General features: G+C 55.0%; 1 protein-coding gene across 9 annotated transcripts in view; it reads right to left on the reverse strand.

The window, feature by feature from the left end:
- Positions 1-92: 92 nt before the first annotated feature.
- The window catches only part of Plch2 (phospholipase C eta 2), an 83,008-nt gene continuing 64,009 nt past the window's right edge, over positions 93-19,091 (reverse strand). For 5 of the 9 annotated variants that reach the window (XM_031379719.1, XM_031379722.1, XM_031379718.1 and 2 more), the window contains 16 exons: positions 18,767-18,970; positions 18,399-18,519; positions 16,920-17,091; positions 16,504-16,611; positions 14,173-14,331; positions 10,345-10,443; positions 9,957-10,039; positions 8,534-8,631; positions 8,264-8,446; positions 7,931-8,038; positions 7,183-7,307; positions 7,020-7,104; positions 6,709-6,855; positions 6,410-6,489; positions 3,674-3,971; positions 93-1,935 (listed from right to left, as the gene is read on the reverse strand). In XM_031379719.1, the coding sequence (XP_031235579.1) occupies positions 620-1,935; positions 3,674-3,971; positions 6,410-6,489; positions 6,709-6,855; positions 7,020-7,104; positions 7,183-7,307; positions 7,931-8,038; positions 8,264-8,446; positions 8,534-8,631; positions 9,957-10,039; positions 10,345-10,443; positions 14,173-14,331; positions 16,504-16,611; positions 16,920-17,091; positions 18,399-18,519; positions 18,767-18,970 (3,386 nt within the window). In that variant the 3' untranslated portion in view covers positions 93-619. Of the gene's footprint in view, positions 1,936-2,015; positions 3,972-6,409; positions 6,490-6,708; positions 6,856-7,019; positions 7,105-7,182; positions 7,308-7,930; positions 8,039-8,263; positions 8,447-8,533; positions 8,632-9,956; positions 10,040-10,344; positions 10,444-14,172; positions 14,332-16,503; positions 16,612-16,919; positions 17,092-18,398; positions 18,520-18,766; positions 18,971-19,091 lie in introns of those variants that run through there. The other 4 variants (XM_031379724.1, XR_004121233.1, XM_031379725.1 and 1 more) reach the window with 4 other exon arrangements.

Raw genomic sequence — 19,091 nt, forward strand, 5'->3', positions numbered from 1 at the left:
GACTTGAGCATGCTCCCCTGAAGAAGAGTTACCTAGGCCTACCCTGGAAGACTGTCCTCACTGTCCCATGAGCTACAAGAGCCGCAACGGAGCAGGTGAGGCACAGAACAGGCCTGATGCATTTATTGGAGCTGTGTTCCCAAGTTTACACAATTACTGGGTGGTTTGTTCAAAACAAGCCTGGTGCACAGAGGAGTAGGGGACAGGGACAAACACCCTAGCGATTGTGTGGGTGTGTCAGGCATTCTGGGGTACAAGCCCACAGCGGGTGGGAGAAGACACTCAGCACACACTACAGGGCCAGACACCAGGCAGACCAGTGGGGAAGGACGCAGAGTCATCTGACTGTAAGTTTTAGTTCTAAAAAGTTAAATATCTATTTATGTATTTTAAAACGTGGAAGCTGCCCAGTAGGACAGCGGACAATGCTGTTCCTTGCTTCCCAGGATCAGAGACAAGAGGACAGCTAAGGTTGAAAGGGGAGGCTACTGGGTCCTCCACAGACAGCGAGTGGGGCTTAACAACTTTGGGGACCCAGTGGCTTCATTTCCTGAGCAAAGGTCAGCCCCGCCTGCAAGCAGTCACAGGGAAGGTAGGGAGTTGGAGTCATCAGGCAGGGTCAGAGCCTGAGCAGCATCTGGCCATCAGCAGCACCACACACCTGCTCAGGGGCTCCCTTGGCGGGCATTGGCACATCCGCACAGCCCTCATGGCCTACAGAACAGGCACCCTCAGGGGTGCCCCTCTCCTCCTCTGGGGGACCCCGTGAGTCCAGGCCTCTCAGCCTCTGCTGGCGCTCCTGAGCCTGGCGGGCTCTGCTGGCAATAGCGCGCACGCGACTCTGGCTTCGAGAGGAGGAGCGCCTCAGGAAGCTGGGGCCCCCTACAGACCCATCCCCAGCTGGGCCCAAGCTGGTGGGCGAAGTGATGTCCCCAGCCTGCTGGAAGCTGGTGAGCCAGCGTAGCTGCTCCGTGAGAGCATCCCGCCGCATTCCCGGCTCCAGCACCTGATGCACTACACCCAGGGGGCCCAGGCTGCAGCTCAGGCTGCTGGTGCTGCCCTGAAAGCTGGGAGCAAAGTCGTCAGCAGTCAGGTCTCCCAGACTCTTGGACTTAGCAGACACTGGGCAGTCCTGCAGGCCCACCAGGGTGAGGTGATGCCAGGGTGGCCGTGGGTGGAGGCTGGTCAGCCGCGGGGCAAGAGGCCGGGGCTGCAGCTCATCCGGTGCAGGAGGCAGACCACCCACAACCCGCAGGTTGGGGTTCGATTTGCTCTTGGTCACAGGAGGCAGGTCAGGACGGGAAGCTGAGGCTAAGCAGGGCCGTGGGGTTAGGCGTCCAAGAGAGACCCCTGGAATGCTCTCTCGGCTGCGGCAGAGGCCGAGGCTGGGCAGAGATAGGTCTATGACAGTGTCATTGGAGGACATGCTGGAGGATGAGGAGACACTGTCCCTGTGACTCCCAGGCTCCAGCCGCTGCCATAACCTGTCAGTGCCCGTGGCATCCGAGTACACTGCAGGCGTGGGAGAGAGCTCCGAGAGCACCTGGCCCTCACTCTTGGCCCTCCTAACCACTGGCAAGTGGCCCGGGGCCCAGGAGCGGCTCTTGCTGTCTGTCTGTCTTCCAGAGGTTCCCTCACGTGGCCCGCTGGAGATCCCACCATTATGTGGCCTGAGGGGTGGCTCTTCGTTTTCCCTATCACCCCCAATCCTGAGCTGGAGGGATCCAAAAGCTCCCAGAGATGTCTGCTGGGGGCTAGTCACTTTGGCTCCCAGTCCTACAGGGCACTGGGGCCCTTCCTGAGATGGACCTGTGGAGGCAGCTGCCTGTAACGGGAGGCCAGGGCTCCCATTACAGCCCAGGGCTGGTTCCTCAGCAATGGGTTCCAGGCTGCACAGGGGGGAAATGGGCCGCTGCAGGGGGAAGAGGCGAGTATCTGTGGGGAAAGAGGGATAAGAGACAAGAGGCAGAGAGATAGATATGGGGGGAGGGGGGCAGAGAAGAGATGGAGAGGGAAGGAAAGAGGAGGGGGGAGGAGAGAGGGAGAGGGGGGAGAGGGAGAGAGACAGAGAGGGAGCGAGAAAGAAGGAAAGAGAGAGAGAGAGAGAGGGAGGGAGATGAATCTCATTAATAGCACTAGTTTCTGGCCTCCTGAGCCCAGGGTAGTGACCAGCCCACCCCAGGATATCCCAACAACCAGGCTTCTCCATTTATACACATGTATTGTGACACTCAAGAGTCTCCAACCCCTGGAGTCGTGCCTGGGCCTTACACAGGGTCCATGGGGTAACAGGCAGGCCAGGCCTAATCCTCCTTGGACTGGGGCATCATGGGGACACATAGGGCTTGGGCCTGTTACCTGGCACTCGCAGGTCTCAATCCCTAACTATGGAAGCAGCATGGAGCAGGGACAGAAAGGAGAACACGGTCAGTATGTGTGGGGCCGCTGGCAAATGGACAGATGGACAACGAGGCTGGGCAGGAGCGGGAGGAGTGCAGTGGAAGCAGGCAGACCCTGGGTGCCTCCCTCCAGCCCAGGCTAGAGCTCAGATAACCAGCTCAGACCAGTTCCCTCACACTCCCGCAGACCAAGTGTGGGTCAGGAACTGTTAGCCAGGAGGGTGGGTGGTCACACAATGGCTAAGTGCCATTCGGACCATGCAGCTCCCTGGGAGCTGCTCCTCTAAGCACCGGGTGCTCTGAGGTCCAGACCTCAGTTCTAAGCACCTTCTCCCCTGGTCTCTGAGGAGCCTCCAAGGGGGACACCCTGTGGTACCACTACCAATTGACAGCAGGCTCCTGTAGACTACAGGGCAGAGTCATTCTTGCATCTGGCCCTGCGGGGAGGCAGGTCTAAGAGCTGAGACCTTTTCAGACCTAAGGAAGGTTGTCAGAGCAGCCAGTCAGGGCAGCCAGCAAGCAAGGCAGGGCAGCCCCAGGGAAGCCCTTCAAAGGGCTGGCTGGATATCCCTGGGTTCCTCAGCAAGCCTTGACTGGAGCACCCCCCCCCCAAAAAAAAAGTACAAGGCCATTAGGGTGGGGGTGGGGGGTCTGAGGCAGGCAGGCCACAGTTAAGCTGATGGACAAATGAAGCAGAGAGCGGCAGGCATGGACCGCCTAGACATGCCAGGTGTAGAGAGCATGGGATGCAGCGGAATGGCAGGCCTTACCCGTGGAGAACATGGGGGAATGACTCCTGATCTCCTCCAGCTTTTGAACGAACAAGGCGTTCATCTCTCCCTGCAGCGCCCCCTGCTGCCTGTGGGCACCCTCCGGCTGGCAGGGGGCCACCTTGGGGCTGTCTGGGCTGTCTGGGCTGCTGGAGTCCGAGGACACAAAGCCGCCGCCTGGACCCTGCCGCCGAGCCCTAGGACCCTTGGGAGCCTCTCTGCTTCTCCCTGGGGTGGCTCGAGGACTCATGCTGCAGCAAGGGCCCCCCAGTGAATCTACCCGGGCCCTGGGCTGCTGGCTGATGGCCATGTGGCTGCCTGCAGGCCCAGGGCTGAGTTGCTGCTCCCTTCGAAGGCCCTCAACGTCCATACCGGTGCAGGAGCCCACCACACACTTCATGCATGTGGCGGCCATCCCTGCAGGTCCAGGGCCTTCGGGGGCATTTGGGGACCGCACCTGTGCCAGTGTTTTCTCTTCTGTTGCTTTTCCTGCTGGTGCCTTACCTCGGGGACTGCTGCTGCCTGACCTCTCTTGAGTAGGGGCCTCCAGAGCTGGGTTGGGACTAGGGGGTGCCACGTCGTCAGCTGCCCCCTCAGAGCCTGCGTCCTGTGTGCCCAGGGCCAGCTCTGGGAAGCCCTTGTGACTTGGCTTCTGGCTTTTGGTCGGGGCACTGGCTGTGCGCCGCAGGAACCTCTGGCTAACGGAGGGCCGGGGCAGGGGCTGCCCAGCAGCATGACTGTCCAGTGAGCCTGGCTTTGGGCCTCGGAGGAAGAGACCTTTTAGACCCAGAGTCTGCTTGACCTGCAAGAAAAGGAGTCCACATAGCCGGTGCCTGGCCCGCCTGGCCCAGGTGTGGCTTCAAAGGGGAACTGGCTCTCCAGCGGCTGTTCTGAACCTGTAGTTACCATGGACTGCCTTAAGAGCATATTGCAATGCCACATACAGAAAATAGGGTTTTCTGGCAACTCTCTCAAGGGTAGCAGGACTTCACCCTTCAGACTAAACTTGAGACGGAAGCTAGAGAACCTTCCCGGTGTTATCTCAAGGACAGAATTCAATCACTACACCCTGGCCACCCACTTGTCCCAGCCTTGAGGAACTGAAGACTGTAGCCTCAGATCTGGGGGAAAGAAAAGTTGGGGTCTGGCATCACCATGGTTACACTCACCCTGCCCTGTGTAGCAGCCTTGAAAGCTTGCTCTCCCTTGGCTTCTGCCTCCCTACTTCCCAGGAGCCTCTCCTCCCTCCTAGAGGGCCGCCTTTCTAGGAAGCCTTGTCGAACTCTCCCAGGCCAGCTTGCACTCTGACCTGAGCTCCTGAGGCCCTCAACTGGCTCAACATGTGACCAGTGTCAGGCCACAGCCAGCTTCTGTGCAGTCCCCTCTGCATAGATCACTGCTGGAGAGGATTGTTGGCCACCTCTTAAGAGGACAGAGGCCATAGGGGTCCTCACATGCCATACACCCCTGCATCCCAGCAACAACACCCACCACTCCCCCATGATGGGCCGTGCTCGTGCATTGGAGCAGCCCAGGGCCTAGTGGCCAGGGGCCCTTCTGCAGAGGCAATAGAGTGGCCAGCACTTGAATCAGCTTCCTGATTCAAGATCCCAAATCCAGTGCAATTTGGTCAATGTGGTTGGAAAGCCATTTAGAAGGAGATCCAGGATTCGAGCTGGAGCGCCCACCAGGTATCCCCACCCACAACCCCAACTCAGACCCTACCATAGACTGAGGAGAGAGCTAGAGAGAAGGGTCAGTAACTGACAAGTGTAGGCAGGCAGAGGGAACAGGACAGTAGAGGAGCTGCAAGGCTGTGCAGAGACACCTACAGTCATGGGGAAGGGTAGAAGGTAGGCAGGATGAGGACTGGATTGGAGGATAGGTTCTTGGCCTTGGCTGAATCCTGGATCTGCCTCATAAATGCCACTCTCTGGCTGAGGATGGCCCAGGGGACCCCAGAAACGTGTCATGATCCATGTCACATGAGCTGACAGTCTCCAAAATGCTACCAAGAATCACGGATGCTAATGGGCGCGGCCTGGCATGCAGGTGGGGCGGCGGGCTACACCGTCCCGCGGCGCCGGGTACCTTTGAGACTCCTAACAAGGCTGAGCTTCTAAAAGTAGACTTGGGACATAGAGAAGCCCACTGCAAGACCAAAGAGACAGAGTGAAGGCAGGTGAGGTGGTTGTGGTGGCCAGAGCAGGGCCTACCCAGCCATGGATGGCCCTCAGGGACAGGCAGACATGGGATAGATGGATGGGTGGTGGCAAGTAACGGGACACCTTTAGTACCTTGGGACCCATGGTGCTACCGGAGGGTTACTGCTGGGCCCAACAGGACCCATTCACTGTGTGGTTATAGGCCCTTAAGGATTGATGCCACCAAGTTGTACCCCAAGGCCTCCCTTAGAGCCCTAGTAGCTGGACTCCACAGACTGAGAACACTTCCTGTTCTAGCCTGGGGCGGGGATACATGGGATAGGGACCTGACTTTCCAGGTAGTGGGCAAATAAATGCACGTAGATCCCTTTGAAGAAACAGAAATGCAGAGGGATGTGGCACTCAGGACAAAGAAAGCCATGGGAGGGGTCATGGCACTCTACCCTTGCCAGGAATCCAAGCAGTCAGTGCTCCCAGATGTACAGGACATCAGAGGCTACTGAGGAAAACTAGGACTGGTAAAACAGATGGAGGTACCAGGACATCCCATCCCAGGGCAGCGGGGAGGAAGGTACCAGGGCATCCCATCCCAGGGCAGCGGGGAGGAAGGTACCAGGGCATCCCATCCCGGGGCAGCGGGGAGGAAGGTACCAGGGCATCCCATCCCGGGGCAGCGGGGAGGAGGTACCAGGGCATCCCATCCCGGGGCAGCGGGGAGGAAGGTACCAGGGCATCCCATCCCGGGGCAGTGGGGAGGAAGGTACCAGGGCATCCCATCCCAGGGCAGCGGGGAGGAAGGTACCAGGGCATCCCATCCCAGGGCAGCGGGGAGGAAGGTACCAGGGCATCCCATCCCAGACAGGGCATCCCATTTAGCACACTTGGATTCCCAAAGCACCTCCTGGGACATAGAGGTAGCACTAGAAGGCTCCGGGGTCAGAGCCCGCATCACAGATTAAGGAAGAGACCCAGAGAAGTGAATGCCAGGCCCTAGCCCCAGAAGGGGATAGGGCAGGAGCGAGGGGCTTATCCTCCCCTTCCTGTGGTTACATGAGGCCCAGGAGTCAATACTCACCTTACCACTAATGTCACTGACAGCCACGTGAACAAAGATAGAGGCCTCTTCCATCCCTTCTAGGTACACGTGCCGGTAGCCTGGAGAACAGGGTCATGAGTCATCAAGGTCCCAACACCTCCTTACTCTGCCAACCCACACTCCTCAAAGGTGTCTCGGCCTTGAGTAGGACCAGGGAGGCTCCTACACATAGGAAGAAGAGGCGGGGCCCCCTTCCTGTGTCCTAAGCTAGTTAGGAGCTCCTGGGAAACACAGGCAGGGAACACTGGCAAATGCTGAACCTTGCCCATCCTCCCTACCTGGCATCATGCTGCTGAAGGCCAGTGTCCTCTGGCCGATGAAGTCACGTCCAATGGGGTCATGATCCCAGACGAGGAAGCGTACAAGTGCAATCTCCGGCATGTGCACAGTGAACACCAATGTCTCCTCCCACATGGGGTTGAATCCTGGAGATAGTGAAGAGAGGATCAGCAGGTCAGGAGATGGAGCCAATAACTGGTACCTAAGGGGCCCTAGAGTGGACAGGGCACTGGGCACCCAACAGCCCTATGGCAGCCTTGGGTACAGCCTGGTGTCTGATGCCCTCACCCGCTTTGGTGGGAGCCCTCACCATTGTCATCCACCACTCGGGTCTGCTCCTTGCTGCAGTCCACAGGGAGCCCGATGACCTCCACCTCCACGAAGGGGTCGATGATCTAGAGACAAGGTGAGGGGTGGCACCGGGACCCCGAGCCCTCCCACCACCCACTTCACCCACATGGGCTTGCCCTTACCTCCCCACGGTCACCCAGCACCGAGTCCCGTGGCTTGGGCAGCTGCTGGCCACTGATGATCCTCAGGGCCAGCTGTTTCTTGAGCTGCCCTGGCAGGGGGTCCTCCGAGTTGGGGTTGAAGACACCTGAGAGGGTGCAGGTGTGAGCCAAGTTCACAGCTCACACCACACACCTACCTGTTGGTCTGTGGGGCTCTGGTGAAAAAGAGCCCTAAGGAAGGCTCAGAAAGCTTTGGCCTGGGGCAGGATAGTTGCACTGGAGCAGGGCAGGAGACCCTGGTCACAGGGTAGTCAGACTGCTAACATCAGGGGCACACCATGCAGGGAAACACAGCTCAGTGCAGCTGAGGTGTAATGAAAAGGCACTGAGCAGACAGAAGCCTGTGCTGCACACTGGGAGAATCCCTTGGCACAGTATATGGCTCTTGAGCATGCCCATCAGGGACTGAGGTCCAGCACCTGGACCTGCATCTCCTGGAGCATACCAGGACCTCAGACAAATGCTGCCCCCGAATCTCATGTAGCCTGGAGCCCAGGGCCTAACAGAAGAGCTCCCTAACTCCCACCCTCAGGTCCTTGGCATAGTGTTCACTACACACATACGCACACCAGTAGGCAGGTACCCGACTCTAACCCTCCAGTGTCCTGGTATCTCAGTCTTAGACTAACCCTCCCCTCCACTCTGTTTATCCACTACCCCAGTATCCTGGGTAGTCTCATGGGAGCCCACCCCAGCCTGAGTCCCTCACCCTGGCACATGCACTGAGGTTTGAGCACGTAGCCACAGCCACCATTGGCGCTGAACTTGGCCCTGTTCAGCTGCAGCATCCGTCCCTCTGACTGGTAGTTCAGGGCAACTGAAGAGAGGACAGAAGAAGTCCAGGCAGGTCAGTGATGTTCACATGCTCCTCTGTATGAGTTCTGGGGCTGAAAGCCTAGTCACGTGCTAGTAGTGTAGTGCAGGGGCTGACGGGATGTTTCTCATGCCAGCCTAGGGTCTGAAAGGCCTCACCCTGGTTGCTAAAGGCCTTTGGAGACAACCCTCCTCACCATCCCACCCTGAACCACATGCCTGCACGCACCCATCTGGCAACCAGCGTTCCAGAAGGGTTGTGGATTGTAGTTGCTGGAGTCCACGCGGTAGGAGGAGGGGTATATGCGTGAGAGCTGGTGCTGGTTGAAGCGCAGGTACTGGGTAGGCTTCTGCTGCAGGATCTGGTGGGCCTTGGTCTCGCTGAAGGATGACACCTGCCAGCTAGATACCACTGGGGCACAGACCAGCCAGGCATGAGCACACACAGCCTGTACCCCACAGCTGACCTGCCTGACCCCACCCTCCACGTGGCCCTCACCCTCCATCTCCACGTCATGGGTGCCCACAGACTTGGTATATTTCACTAGGTCCGAGAGGGCTCGTGACAGCTTCATGGTCTTCTTTTGCCGGGCAGTCCTACGAGGGTGCGGCAGGGCTACTCAGGACCCTGTGGCTACGCCCCTCCCATCCAGTCCCAGCCAGCCTTCCCGTTCTTCGATTCAGGCTCCGGGGCCTGTACAGCTCCATCTGCTCCCCAAATCATATGCCCCAGGCAACCTGGGACTTGTAAACAATAGTTAAGGTCCATTGCACCCCCAGCAGACAGGTACCCTACTCTAACCTTCCAGTGTCCTGGTAGCTCAGGCTCAGCTTGACCCTCTGCTCTGTTCCGTGTACCAACCACCCTGGTATCCAAGGTTTTCACAGAAGTCTGTGACAGGTCAACCCTATCAGTGATGAGGTAATAGAGATATGCCTGCTGCGTGTGGGCTGCTCTGAAGCCATCATGGGATGGGTGCCCCCAAACATGAACAAGATGGGATGTAGGGAATTCCTGCTCAGCCAAGAGATATTCTGAGGAACATGAGCTTCTGATGGGTTCTGGGCAGGGGACGGAGGTATTAGAAAGACTAAGTCATGGAGAAGAGGCAGGGCAGTGACAAAGAATGTAATGTCTTAGCAGTGTGGCAAGGCAGAGCTGGGACTGCAGACATGTAGGTGGTGAGAGACTGGGTGTGACACAGATAGACATGAGCAAGGCCTGGGGAGAAAAATGGAGGGGGTGGTCAGGAGTGGGGAATGGGGTCAGTGGGACCCTCCTGTGGAGAGGATGAGCTCCAAGCTACATTAGCAGGTATAAGATCCAGTTAACCTACAAGGTTTCTGTGGAAAGCAAGCAGACAGACTGGTGCCATCCCAGAATAGTTGCCACTCTCGTAGGGTATAGGAGGCACAGAGACAGATGCTACCCCTGGCTACCCCTGGAGGAAATGCAACACTAGGGGCCTACAGAAGGGGTGGGAGCTGAGGTCTGGTTAGTCAGGCAGTGCCCATGCCCAAGAGACTCTGAGGGACCTCAGGAGCCCTGCAGGCCTAGTACCCGAGTGCTGCTCGGCTCACCCTGTGCTTTCTGCTGCTTCCCGGACAGCTCCACTTTCTCATTACCTGCTTAAGTGTTCATGGATTCCCATACCAGCCACCCATCTCTGCTCATCTCTGCTCAGCACTCAGGGACTGGGCAGGGCTCTCTCTCTCTCTCTCTCTCTCTCTCTCTCTCTCTCTCTCTCTCTCTCTCTCTCTCTCTCTCTCTCACACACACACACACACACACACACACACACACACAGGGACACCTGCATGCTCACAGGGACACCTGCATGCTCGCATGAGCACACACGCGTGCATGCGTGTACACACACACACACACACACACACACACACACACTGGACAAGGCACTGACCCTCGGCTCTGGCTTCCTGGGGAGTCCAGGTTCTCATCCCCCTCTTCCACGCTGGCCACCTTCTTTATCTTGCTGCCTTTTTTCTGTATGGGAAAGTGGAATTGTGACCTGAGATCAAGCCAGGACATGTAAAAGGCCAGGAAGTGCAGGGTAGGGGCTATCTGCCCAGGTTCCTGAGTTTCTGTCCAATTGGCCCACAGAGATATCTCCAGTGCCCTGGCCCTGGGGGACTCTTGGGACTCTCAGTGTCTGAATCTCAGACACTGGCCAGTGTGGGTCAAGGGAAGGCAGTAGCCTAACCTTAGAAACCTGACCCCAACCACAGCTAGCAAATGGTACAGGGACGGTGGTAGAACCACATGGGACCCCCCAAGCCCAGGACCATTACCTTGCGCTTGGAGAAGCTGCTCATGAGGAGACGGCTGTTTCGCCTGCTCACCCCAGTGTCCTCCCCGGACTCCACATCTTCCTCAACCTTGCTCTGACCCTGAGAGACAGATAGAAGTTGAACCCAACCTCCAACCATGCAAGGAAGGCAGGACAGCTCCCTAGTGGCCCCAGAAAGCCTTTCTGGAGGAGGCAGATTTGACCAGTCCTGGAAGCAAGGCACTGATTTGTGGTAGGGGGAGGGTCAAACACAGCTGCCAGGAAGAGGCCTGAAGAGTTGGACTTGAGACAAAGCAGCATATACTCACATACCCACACCAGCCTCCCATGGTGTGTGATTTTAAACTCAAGTAATCAGTTCCAAATTTCTTTATCGTGGATGGAGACTGCATAATAAATGCAGCTTGCATCTGGAATATTCTTCAGCCGAGTCTACTTACGTAATCTTTTTTTGAAGCCCTGGTGCCCCAGCCTGTTACTGCGGCACAAATAGTGAATAATCCCAGATCCAGCTGGCTAACTGAGTCTGAGGAGCACAGAGCAGGACTACCTATGCACTGGGCACAGGGTAGGCACACCCCAGGTCCTCCCAGCCCCTAGCCAGGACCCCATCCTGGACATTTGTTCACATGAAAGTCACCGAGCAACTGTACTGTACACTGGCTTCTCCCAGATCATTCCGGTATCGCCACCCACTCCTCATGACTCCTGCACAGATGCCTGGAAACCCAGGACAACTCTAGTCAGGGGTTCCCCACTTCATTTTGTTACCTAGCCTGGGAATAGGATGGTTTCTGTCATACACACTAGATCCGTGTACCTGTAGCTAGGGAACCCTGCTAGAGACGGAGGGTCAGCAAGAGCAAAGATGCAGCATGTGCCACTATGCTTTACAGGTGAGAACTGTCCACACACCATGGTGTGAATCCCCGTGAATGCACAGGTTGTATCTGCACATAGCATTGGTGTTACTGTACATGCCATGGACAGCTCTACACACCAGCCCAAGGACATTCCTATACATGCATACAGACACTTCTTCATACACTTTAGATACCTGCACATACCACCCTGCCATAATATGGACCTTTGCCTACACACAGATCCCTGCACACACTGTGGACTCCTGCACACATAGACTCCTGTACATACCACACACATATGTTCACACCTCTGCATATGTCTTGCATACTGCCTTGGGCAATCTAAAAATGCTGTAAAGAGCTTACTATGTGTTGTAAAGAGCCTACTTTGGTCCTGGACCACAGAGAACTCTCTGTTCTCTACCACAGTCTCAGAAAACATTCCCATGATCTCTCCTGTCTAAGTCACCCTGCCTTGACATCACCAAGCACACCTATTGCAGATCTTACTGATGTGATAGTGGTCAGAAGCACCTGCCAGCTGCCTTCTCCCTGACCCTCCTCTACCCTCTTCGAAGGTCAGGAGCAGATGTCCCTGGCCTTTCCTAATGCCCAAAGTAGCCACGTTAACCAGGCCCTTCCAGTCCACAAACTTCCCAGGTCCAGAGCCAGAGGTCCCAGTGCCTAAGGTCTTATCTGTGTCCTGCACATATAAGCCCCCAGAAATGGTAGTCCATTTCCCTCTTAATCTGGGGGCATGTAGTAGATGAGGCCCTAGAAGCTTCATTCATGTGTTGGGAATCCCATGAGTCTGTCATGATTCTAAATTATTTAAGTAACGTCCAAATTGATGCCATCACCATGACTTGAATGATCAAAATGTGCACACAAATTAAGAGAAGTACACACAAGCCATGCGGGTGTGTGCTCACCAGGCCTGAGTTCCTATAACAAGGTTAGAAGCTACCAGCTGTTCAGAAGCACTATGTGTGTATAGCTAACCTGGTCCCCTCAGGGGCTGTGAACAGCTTACCATGAGGTAAGCTTGGGGCTAAGTTGCACAGACAGCATTGGGTGTGTGTGTGTGTGTGTGTGCAGGGGATCCTCTCCACAGACAAGGCCAGCAGTTAAGCTTCTGTCCTCAGCAGCAAAGGTCCTGTTCTGGGGCTAACCTGAGGTACTGGGCCCAATGGCACTGTTGGAACCCGCTGGCTCTATGTTTAACTATTAGTAGGGGGTATTGTCTGTCTCTTCCCCCTTGTATTCACATGCTGCTCCTAAGTCCTCCTGCTGTCTCACAAGAACCCCTGAGCTGGGCCTCGTGTCCTCAAGGTTCATAAGCAAAGGGAATGACACCTAGAGTTGGGGGGAGGGCAGGGGGCAGAGTGATTTATGGTAGGACTTGCTATCTCATTAACAACCCAACACAGATACTCTCCTCTCTGCCTGGACCATGCCCCAGGAAGCTCCCTGGTTGACCAGTGCCCTACTCCATAGTTCTTAAGCTTCTAGTTCAGCAAGCTTTATTACGCATTTCCTTTCTACGTGTCTCTTGCAGGCTGTGTAGACAGCCTGGTGATACCATCAGGCTAGGGGTACAAGCTTCTTCGCCAACCTGGGTATCTTAACACTGGAGCTCTCCCTCCTCCCCTTCCTCCTCCCCCTCTTCCACCTCCTGCTCTCCCTCCTCCCCCTCTCCTCCAAGAAGCTTTCTCTAAGCACAGTTATACACACATGAGATGGCAAGGGCCAAGCCGTGTTCCTTGCCCCAGATGTCCCTCTTGTTGGCCAAGAAAAGCAGAGATCCTGTTCACTTTCACCAGGGTTGGACCAGTGACAGGGCCCCACCTCCGCTCAGCCCCCTACTAATGGAGGATAGGCAAAGTATCAGGCAGGTTATACTCTCCTGCCCAAATGTCTGAGAGCTAAAAATAAAGAGAAGGCCGTGTGCACAGGACCCGTGTGAGCCACCTGCAGAGCTATCATATCAGCTGTGCTGAGCCCTCTAGGGTTGTGGGTGGAAACAAACACACCTCTAAAAACATAGCAGGAGCAGACCCTGTTCTTCTGCAAGAGGTCCTCTTCCAGCCCTCCCAAGAGCCTTGGAAACAGCTAGAAGCCAGCCAGTGACAAGGAAGGGCAGGGGAGTGGAGGGAAGGCTCTCCAGACAGCTCACCCTGCAGATGCCTTGCTCAGCTGCCACAGCCACCACAGCCAGCTGCTGGTCTGTCCTTCAAGTCTGGCTTGCTGCTCCCCAACAGTGGCACCAACTGCACGGTCTGGCCCAGCCTATCTGGCACCTGTCTTTACCCCATCACATCTGTCAGGACAGACTCTGAAGGCCATTCGCTCTGTGTATTTCTCCCATGTATCTGAGATGCTTCAGATAGCGGGCAGCTCCCAGGACTGCCTGGGCCCTGAGATCCTGCTGTCTATCCCACCATCACCCATGAAACCCTCACCAAGGTAGGCAATGCTCAAAGCCTCTCCAAGAGAGGCCTTAGGTCCCTAAGAGAATACTTGCCCACATACAAATACTGTACTAGTGTACATGAGTGTGCACGGGCATCTATACAGGTGTGTGAATGTGTGAATGTTGTATAGGTATGTGTAGAGGGGTATGTGTGTACAGGTATGTGTGCAGTTATGTGCTCACGCGTGAGTGTTGTGTAGTACGAGCACACAAGCATGCATATGTACATATATGCAGGCAGGGGTGTGCAGAGGTGTACTTTTATATGGATGTGCATGTAGGTATGTATGCACATGTATAAGCATTGTGCACATGTGTGTTTAAGTGCAGGGCTGTTTGTGTGTGCTGGCATATGGAAAGGTACATGTGTGTATATGGATAGCTTTATAGACATACCTCTGCATACCAGTGCCTGTATGTGCATAGATATCTATCTACTTCCACATGTTCTGGGGTCCCTACCCAGCTAACAGACTAGTAAGAGAGAGCTCACCTTCTTGGCCTCTGCTTTGTGCCCAAGCTTTCCAGATGGGGACAGTGTGGAGACAGAGAAGTCATTGGGGTCTTCACAGTCACGGATCTTTGACTCCTTGATCAGAGAATCCAACTTCTTCTTGGCAATGTTTTCCACACGCTTCCGATTGGTGGAGGCCTGCCCCAGGTCAGCCTGTTAGTGTCTGTCCCCATCTCAGAGAGCAGACCCACCGTCCTGTACATACCCTGTGAGTCTCAGCACAGAGGCTGTCATTTGCCCCAGGCAGCTATGGGCAGTGCTAAAACCCAGAGAGATGCATGTAGTCCCTACAGGAGTGTGGTTCTGCGTGAGGGGCCCCAGGGAAGGAAGCTGGGACATTTGGAAGATAACATACGATCTGAGAACCATACACTGGCTGCCATAAATGTTGAGCAGCCAGCAGGGACGGGAACCTCTAACCCTGGCTGGGTGTAGTGAGGTCCTGATGTAGTGGGAACAACACTTGAGGGAGAACCTCAGTCTGGGACATCAGGACCCCCTGTGTGCTCAGGATGGAGTGGCCCCCATTAAGGATGTCAGTCCTAAATTCTGCCACCACCCTGGGCCAGCCAGAGACATGTGCAGGCACACCGGAAGCAGGAAGAATCTGCTGTCTCAGGGCTTTCTAAAACAATTAGGCAGCGCTGGCCCGGAGGCCTTCTGCACAATTATTTTCCCATCTGATGACTCCTCAGGGGAAAATAAAGTCTCCGCTGCCTCATAGTGGCTGAGAGCAGTGGATGAGCAATGCCCAGAAGAGAGTTACAAAGCCTTCCTCCACTCAGCTCCCTCAGCACATACCCCGACTGCTCAGGCTCCCTCCTCAGCCCTCAGCCCTGGGCCAGGCCAGCTGCTCATGGGATGTGAGTGCTGCCATACAGGGGGTCTTAGCACTGCCACTGGCCCTTGGATTTGGTACTGGTGCTGGGCCTGGTGTAGCTGGGCATGAGCACTGGCCACTGAGAGCAGCATCACAGTCCCTATACCTATCCTGTGATCCTCAGCGCAGAGGCCGTGGTTTGCTCCAGGCAGCTATAGACAAGGCTGAAACACAGATATATGTAGTCCCTAAAGTAGTATGGTTCTGTGTGAGGGGCCCCAAGGGAGGAGGCTGGGGTGTTTGGAAGATAACAGGATCTGAGACCCACACACTATCCACCATATATGTTGAGCAGGGACAGGGCAGACTCTGGAGGAAGGTGGCCGGGCAGCTGGGGTGCTCTGAGTTAAAGCATGGCAGGGACAGGTGTGGGTATGGGTGGGAATGGTGTGGAGCCCAAGGTGCACCCTCTCAGTGCTGCCTCCACTCACTGAGGGGCCAAGGAGTCTGTGTCAGACCAAATCCAAGAGTCAGCTTAGCAATGGAAACCAGGAAGAGGATAACAGGAGGTGTGTGGCTGGCCTGTGTATTAGACATGAGGGCCCTCTCCCTCTCCCTCTCCCCAGCCCCCTCTTCCTCCTCCTCTCCCCCTCACTGTCTCTTCCAAGGCAGGGTTTCTCTGTGCAATATCCCTGGCTGTCCTGGAACTCACTTTGTAGACAGGGCTGGCCTCAAACTCACAGAGATCTGCCTACCTCTGCCTCCCTACTGCCTTAAGCTTTGTACACCACAGCATTTACCGAGTGTTCTCTCTTCCTGCTGCCAGCTTTCCTCACTCCTGGCAACCAGGACAAGAGGCTGCTCCTGGAATCCATAGGCTTCCCACCCTTGAAGGGACTCTGGCCAGCCTGAGTATGGCCAGCATGGGTCTGGCAGGCCTTGCCCTTCTCCCCAGTTCCCTCTGCCTTGATAAAATTCATTAGATTATTTTCCTAAGGCTAGCCACCAAGGTCTGTTCCCTTATTTGGCCACTTTCTCCTCCTGAGGCTGACCACCAAAATCAGCTATCACAATACTGAAGTCCAGCAATCAAAAACCCCCTTTGACTCCTCTAATTAACAAGCCTAATTAAAATCAAACATCTCATCCTAACATGGGGTTTCCAGTTGTTTTGTTTTGGTTTGGTTTTCTTTGTTTTGTTTTGTTCGTTTTACATTTATAAACCACCATTTGCCTATGGGCCATGTCTGTCTCCTCTCTATCCAGAGGCAGTCTTTTGTCCCCCAGGACAAATACCCCTCCTCCCTCCCTTGTTCCCTTCCCCTTCTCCATCCTTCATCTCCTGTCTTTGTTTCTGATTCCCCACCCTCTCTCTCTCTGGGGCAAATAAAGCTCCTTTGTGCTGAGAATTGGTCTTGGGGGTTTGGGGCCCACTCTGGGGTTTCCTGCAGCCCTCGGGGCCTCAAGCAGGGCCTCTGGCCCCCACTCACATCCCCATTGAGGAGCTTGCAGTCATCTTCGATCTCATCGGCACTGTCTTCATCAGATACTTCGCCTTCTTCCGCATCCTCACTGATATTGGCAGGGAGCTTCTTCCCCTGGGGAAGAGGTAGATAATGAGAGAAGCCCCAAGGGGAGACGAGGAACCCAGCAGCTGGTACCCACCAGGAGTGGCTGCCATAGGAAGGGGCCTTTATAAAGTTCCTTCTTGGAATTCCAGGTCACAGGTGGGTTGTAACTGTGCAAGCAGTTGGTGCTGTAGCAGCAGTACACAGGGAAGTGGCTCAAGGTGACACGTCCATTCTGAGAGTGAGTACATCCCTCCCCCAATCTGTCCATAGCTACTATAATTCTCCAGCTTGGCCCCAGGTCAGAGCTATCACGATGCTGGTCCTAGAAACCTCACCTTCACCAGGATCTTGCCCTTGAGCATCTGTGGAGAAGGAAGCATGGTGGCATCTTCACTGCTCACTGAGGAGAGGTCCAGCTTGTCCCCAAGGATGTCAGTCAGATACTGGGCCATCTTCTTCTGCTGAACAACACTACAGTGGTTCTCAATGGACAGGATCACTGGGTATCTGTGGTCCCAAGACAAGAGGAATGGGAGAAGGCCATGACCCCAGAGACTGACAAGGCCCCACACCTGTAGGTACACAGGCCACCTGTACCACTGAATGTGGTATATGTAATCAAGTAATTAGGTAAAAGATCTGCTCTAAGAGGTGACCCACCAATAACTCTGAAAATTAAATCAATGGGTGGGGAAGAAGCTGAGAAATTTTAGGGACAAGTAAAGAAAGCATGAGGGGGAAAAATCAAAGGCAATTATAAACTCCAGGAAAGTAAAAAGTTGAGGTTTGAATATGGCATTATAAAATACTATGGAATAGTGGATAAGCTGTAAGAAATATAGTATCTTTGATCTACACAATGGGCGACCTGGGGTCCTGACCTAAGCCTGGCATGCACCATCAAGGAGAAGTTGCTACCCGCTCCATGCAAAGAATGAAGAGCGTGGGTGGTGCTTTTAAAACACCCCTGTGCCTTGTTTATTTTTCAACTGTGTGTAATACACATTTGACTTTGATTCTTTCTGAAAGGCAATCATGATCTGTTTAGAAAACCTAAGTGTCCAGAACAAGAAATGGGCAGTCATGGAAAAGGACAAACAGACACCAGGGCCAAAGTATTTTTCTTCCCATTTCCCAGACGAAAGACAGGTCCTTACATGGAACACTGTACCTGGAAAGATGATGCTGGCTCACAGAAGCAGCAGTATCTGGTCAGCTACAGAACATCTGTATATCCCAGCTGCTCCTGGGCTCCATCACCTCCTCAGGTGCACCTCCAAGAGCCCTCCTGCTATACCCCCTGAAACCATGTCTGTTTCCTAGATCCATCTGTCTCTCCATTTCACCACTTCCTTTTCTGCCTCAGAGTCTTGTATAGCCAAGGTAATGTCTTCTATTTCCAGAAACCAAATTGGATTTTTTTCCCAACAGTGTCCACAGCCACAGCTGAGTGACAGCAAATTGAGTCTGGACACAGAGTACTTCCTAGGGGTAATTAGCGATAGAGCTGTCACTTCCATGGGTGGCTGAGATGAGAGATTGCTACGGTGCGTCTGTGGGTAGGGCTATAGTCACATGACCACCCTGCCGTCCATTCTTACCTGTACTGTAACCTTTCCTCCCACTCCTCATGGCTGGATTCCCTCCCCTGCCACTCTCCTCAAAGAACAACCTCTAAACAAAAAGGTGCCAGTTGTATAACATAGTCACTGCCCACTGGGAAACACAAGGGGAAGAGAAGAGAGACCCAGACCCTGCATGCCTTTCCCCTGCCTGCTTCTGGAGCCGCGCCCCCAGGAGACCCGGTCACTCACTCATTTTTGATGAAGGCATATTTGTTGATGGTTTCGATGACATCTTTGAAAAGGATTTTGGAGGTCAGAGTGTAGCCATGGTGGACAATGGGTTCCCCATCAGGCCCATCCCAGCAGTCCACTGTAGGCAAGTAGACCCTGGTTAGCCCCAGAGGCTTGGCTATGTGAGCCTGGAGAGGCTTAGTCCCTGGGCTCCAAGCATGGAGGTCTGTCCTCTCAGTGGTGAACAAAAAGGACCCTGCCAGAGACAACCCCTCCCACCCCACCCCACCCCTGTGGCAATAGGCCTAGCCCATTTCCTGAAGGAGGTGCCATCAACACCTGAGATGGCCCCTCGGTGTTGGAGGACAGAGTCCAGGTGTGCTTACCCTCCACACAGCGGCAGCCAGCCTGCAGGACCCAGGCATACATGTCCACCCGAGACTGGGACATGAGCTGGTCACCCACGAGGTAGGTGTTGTGGGACGAGGTGATGAAGTAGTGACTCAGTGGCTGCGTCATGTCTTGGTGAACTCTGTGGTGCTCAGGGTTAAAGATGTCACCGGCCGGGCTCCTTGTGTAGTTGGTAAAACCTGCAGTATACACAGGAGTTTGGCGTGTATCTCCGTCACTGGGCTCAGCTCATGACTACCTGCCCCACAGGTGGAGTTCCCTGTGCAAGCATGCAGCTGCCCCAGCAGTTTCCCATCACCC

Source organism: Mastomys coucha, unplaced genomic scaffold (assembly GCF_008632895.1).
Source record: "Mastomys coucha isolate ucsf_1 unplaced genomic scaffold, UCSF_Mcou_1 pScaffold18, whole genome shotgun sequence".
In the NCBI taxonomy this organism is placed as follows: Eukaryota; Metazoa; Chordata; class Mammalia; order Rodentia; family Muridae; genus Mastomys; species Mastomys coucha.